Genomic DNA, 4,642 nt, shown 5'->3' on the forward strand with positions numbered 1-4,642 from the left:
CTGAGGGCGTTAATAGAACCACACAGGAAGGAACGACTGGTGCAAGATCACATGAAAAAAAGATCCGAGTGCTTGAGCCCCGCAAAGAGCGCCCCAAATCTGGACACAAGGGTCTAATGAGTGGAGTATAGAGTAAGGTTTCCCCGAGAGCAGGTATATGGTGATATATCAATCACCCAAGTAGACAATCAACTTCCGTACCCGAAACAACGTACAGCTCATCCACCCGGAACATATACGGCCCACGAAGATAATGGAGACACAGTCTAGGGGTAGAACACGAGGTGAATCCTAAGTGGCGTAGACTAGTCATTCATTGACGGCTAATTTATCTCAAGGCACGAGAGGGCGACGGTGCCCGATAGAAATAACCGAAAAGAAAACGAGCTCGAGTTAAGGGTTAAGGGGACGAGCTGCTAAAGTAAGAGAAGGACGAGCTACCCGTGTATTATCCGGTTCCTCGAACAGAACCAGTGTCCTAACAATGGAGGAGACAGGGGAAATCTACTAGGACGAACTAATCATCCGACAGGTAGCAAGTACACAGAAGGATCCAGTAGCCAGCCAAAGAGGAAGTCCGGGGATGTATCCAAAAGGCAACCTGGGCCATGACAGTTCCAAAAAAAGAGAAGTTAGGACCTCAAATGGGAGAGGGGGTTAATTTGGACCGGAAGGGAGCAGAGAAAAAGGACAAACCGACCGCAAATTCCTGAGAGGAGTATCATCCTCCACAGAGGGTGAAGGATGGTTACCTCATAGGCCGGGCGCCAAGGAGTAAGCAGATCAGGACGCCGGAAGAGAAGTAAAGAGCCCAAACATCCAGAAGCCCCCCCCCCGGCTGGAGGTGTCCGAAGCCTGAGACGGGGCCTCTCTATGCGCCCCCTAAAGAACGGAAGCTGTTGACTATGGGACATGAGTATAGGAATTCGGATAAGAAGGGGACGCCGACCATACGGGAAGTTTGGGAGTCGGGGAGGAATCTACGAACTGATCCCTATGGAATAAGAGAGAGCGTATCCATAAGGGGCCCAGAGTAACGCCCCCCCCTGGAAATTTCAACTGAGTGTCGCAGGCCAGGTGAGACCGACTAAGTCCACCTGCAACAAACCAACAGGAGCCCGGCCAACACCCGAGGCGGTATCTTACGTGGTGGGTATGGCGTGATATCAAAAGGCGTAGGTATCATAAATCGAACACATCGGAGCCTGGACCCAAGAAAAAAGACGAAGGACAAATGTCCCCCCTCGAGGGCACAAGAAAAAGAAAACATGGAAGTAAAGAGTGACAACATCGGAAAAAACCAGGGCCTCCCGAGCCCCTGAACGCGGCGGCCCACAGGTACTGAGACTAAGGGAAGAGTCATAAAAGGAAGAAGGACCCTCCTGAAAGCGAAAATCTATCACAGGACACACTAGGGAACAGGACCTCAAGGATTATCACACCTCAGGAAGGACGCGACTGATTACCAACGAGGGAGGAAGGGTTGCACTTACACCATAGAGAGAAGATACGACACCAGCCCAAAGGGACAACTCAACCAAAGGGAATCACGAGGGGAGTAACTGGGGTAGAGAGGAGAGATGAGGACAAGTGAGAAATGAATCAGGAGATACACCTCTGAGGGGCCCCAAATGACTCTAAAGAATGCTTATGAGTGATCTCCAGTCCAGGAAGAAGGTCCCAAACCCGCAGTCGAAGAAGAATTAGCCAAGAGGCAAGTTATAGGTGAACAGTACTAGGAGCCTCTTACTAAGTGCCACTACTTCCAGCTGTATCGGAGTCGACTCACTCCACAGGCGGGACTCCACAAGAAATGATTGGGATGAGTCGCTACCGAAAAAGGAACAAGGAAGTAATAAGAGGGAGCAGAAGTATCACAATCTGTCCGTCGGCCCTGAAGTGCCCCTCCAAAAATAGGAACAACTCCTCAAGAGACTGACGACTAAGCTTCACTGCCACACCGACTCCCTCCCACGAGACGAGACGTGTAGAGGATCCAGAAAACGAAGAGTGAGAGGGAGTACCCCCAGAGACTAAAGTAGGGAAAATGTGAAGGAGAAAGAGTTTCCAGAAGGAAACGTACCCGAGGTTAACCGGCGGATACAGATGATACAAAGGAGCTAATCCGGACTCCACCTCGAACAAGAGAGACAGAAGAGTGAACGGTCTGTGTGACTAAGGACGACCCCAGGCGGCCCTAATCTTATCCGTCCCAAAGAGAAAGCTAAACCTTATGGTGGACCGGAGAGGGGAGCAAAGCCAAGGACGAATACATCGGCCCAAGCAAACATGAGGACAGGGGACTGGATCCAGGACAACCGGACAACAGGTACTCATCCACGTGAACATTAAAAATGACTAAGAGAAGTCACAAGACGACCCCCACCCGGGTAAGAACAAAACAACTGGAATCCAAGACGCTGGATGCTGACCGGCTGGATAGACGAGTATATCTGGAAGAACAGAAGCAGAGGAAAGGGTTCTCACGAGGGGCTAACCGACCTCAAAATAAGAGATATGAGGGATACCCCCGGAGACGAAAGTACGAGGGTGGATCCAAAGAGGTGGGATCGACCCATAATAGGCCCCGGGACAACATTACTCAAACTTCCCCTGAGAAGTAGGATGATCTGCCAGGCATTAGAGGTATGGTTCAATAACCAGGAGCTGGACCATAACCAAATGATAAACCCAAAGACATCCAAATATCAAGCCAACAAGATCGGGTTCATATTTAATAAACCGCCCTCAGGAACTTGTAGAATAAATACCACCACGAGTACCTGGGAAAGGTTGACTAGTGGGAATGAATTATACGGGAGTCAAAGTTATCAAAGGCAACTGGCAATCTGCATGGATCTGATGAGTATGATATTAGTAATCTATCAGGATCACCAAGGAGAATCAGGAGGATGGTACTTCGAAGCCCAGGACTTATGTCAGGCCATTTATAGGGCCCTGGAGCAGTGGGGCGGAGAAGAAGTAGCCGAAGAAATAATGAACGAGTGGTTTAATAATATGAATAAGGACGAACTAGAGCGGGCTCACTTGAGAATCCATACCACCAAGAGATCCAGGAACGCTCTATGGAGGGAATTTTTCCACACAGCCGGCAGTATAGTGAAGAAGGTACAATGCTACGAGGAGGACCACGACGCAGAGGAATGGAGGACAACCTGTCTGCAGAGGGGGAACTCCAAGTCATGCGAGACAAAAGGAGGGAGCGAGGAATCCCGAACGGTTGAGGAGGTAAGAAATGCTATGTGCGAAGTAGAATTCTAAACACCAAACGAGGAGCCGTAGGGGTTGAGGGGACCCACCTGCCCTAAGGAGCGGCGCGCATAACTTTAAGAGCAACGCCAGAACCGAAAGCGGAATGACAACTCACACAATTCCTGGGGCAACTCTTCAGGGGAGAGCAGCCACAAAAGGAACATCTACTGCGCTGACGGCGCTGAAGTATGGCGGCGTGACCCTGATTAACAGGCCGAACTCGTAGGGAACCGGAGACGAAATTCCTCCTCACGTCACAGGTACAAGACCACGACCCCGAACAGGGGAGCGGAATCGTAGAGGAGCTTAACGGGGGCGAAGAAGTGTTAAAAACGTATGTCCCAAACAGTGAAGGTACCGTTTTTACCAAAATAATGGCAACTAGTGCCGCGGTTGGTGGAATGGCCGTAGCGGCAATTTTGGGTTTATATAGAGTCCTAAAGTCAGGAACCAAATTAGGAAAGAAACCGCAAAATATAAGGTTGCAAATCCATCCAAGAATACAAGATCAATGGAATATCGTACATGAAGGGCACTACTAGAAGAGAGCCTACCCCCCCAAAACTCCATCACAGGTGTTGCCCCCAGAAAAGAGGACACGGGAGCGGAATTCAGCAAATCTAATCCGCACCCATATCACTGTGGCACCAAGTTAATGATATCTGAGGGGGCGAATTGGATCTTCAAGCAAACGCAGGTATACACTTGAACTCTTGGTCCCAAAAAGGATAATCCGAAATAGGGGGCGTAGAGAACGGCTGAGGCCAATCTAAAATTACCTGAGTGTGAACTGGACCCCCCAGATGAACCTAGCAATGACCCCCAAGAAGGGTGAAAACAAGCGGGTGACCAAGACTCCACTTGGATCCGGGCACCCGAACCCCGCGAATTTTCTCCCCAAACTATCAAGGCAAACAAATCAAAACCCAGAACAAACCAACAGAACCCCCGGGTGACCCCGGGAGCTTCTGAGGATATGAATAGGGACCGCGAATCTAATATCCCTTCTTGACTCAAATTGAGGGGGGGAATAAGTAATTTAGGGGGAGGAATTCGAGGATATTAGTCCCCGAGCACCGGATCAATTCACAGAATGTCCCCCAGCAGACGTCAATCTATCCTCCCCAACTCTCAAGCGGGTGTATCCGGTTTCCGAGAAATCAGGCTCATTCAACCCAATTACTACGGACGAAGAGGTGGAGTATTCTCTAGGAGGTGTAATCGCCCGCGGGTGAGAGCATTCCGTTACTGTTCTGTGGAGGATGTCATTGCAAAAGGGACGCACACACGATTCGTGGGTAGATTGGATTAGAGATTGGGTGTATTGTGCATGTTTGAGTATGATCTGGACATTGAGGTTTTCCGTTTT

At 49.8% G+C, this 4,642-nt stretch overlaps 1 protein-coding gene across 1 annotated transcript; it reads left to right on the forward strand.

The window, feature by feature from the left end:
• Positions 1-2,424: 2,424 nt before the first annotated feature.
• On the forward strand, positions 2,425-3,970 carry C922_05823 (hypothetical protein; the record flags this gene model as incomplete). Its single annotated transcript, XM_008821394.1, has 3 exons — positions 2,425-3,249; positions 3,534-3,627; positions 3,849-3,970. Coding segments are annotated over 3 exons (1,041 nt in total), but the record flags the coding sequence as incomplete, so codon positions are not given.
• Positions 3,971-4,642: the final 672 nt, after the last annotated feature.

This window comes from Plasmodium inui (genome assembly GCF_000524495.1).
Source record: "Plasmodium inui San Antonio 1 unplaced genomic scaffold supercont1.205, whole genome shotgun sequence".
In the NCBI taxonomy this organism is placed as follows: domain Eukaryota; phylum Apicomplexa; class Aconoidasida; order Haemosporida; family Plasmodiidae; genus Plasmodium; species Plasmodium inui.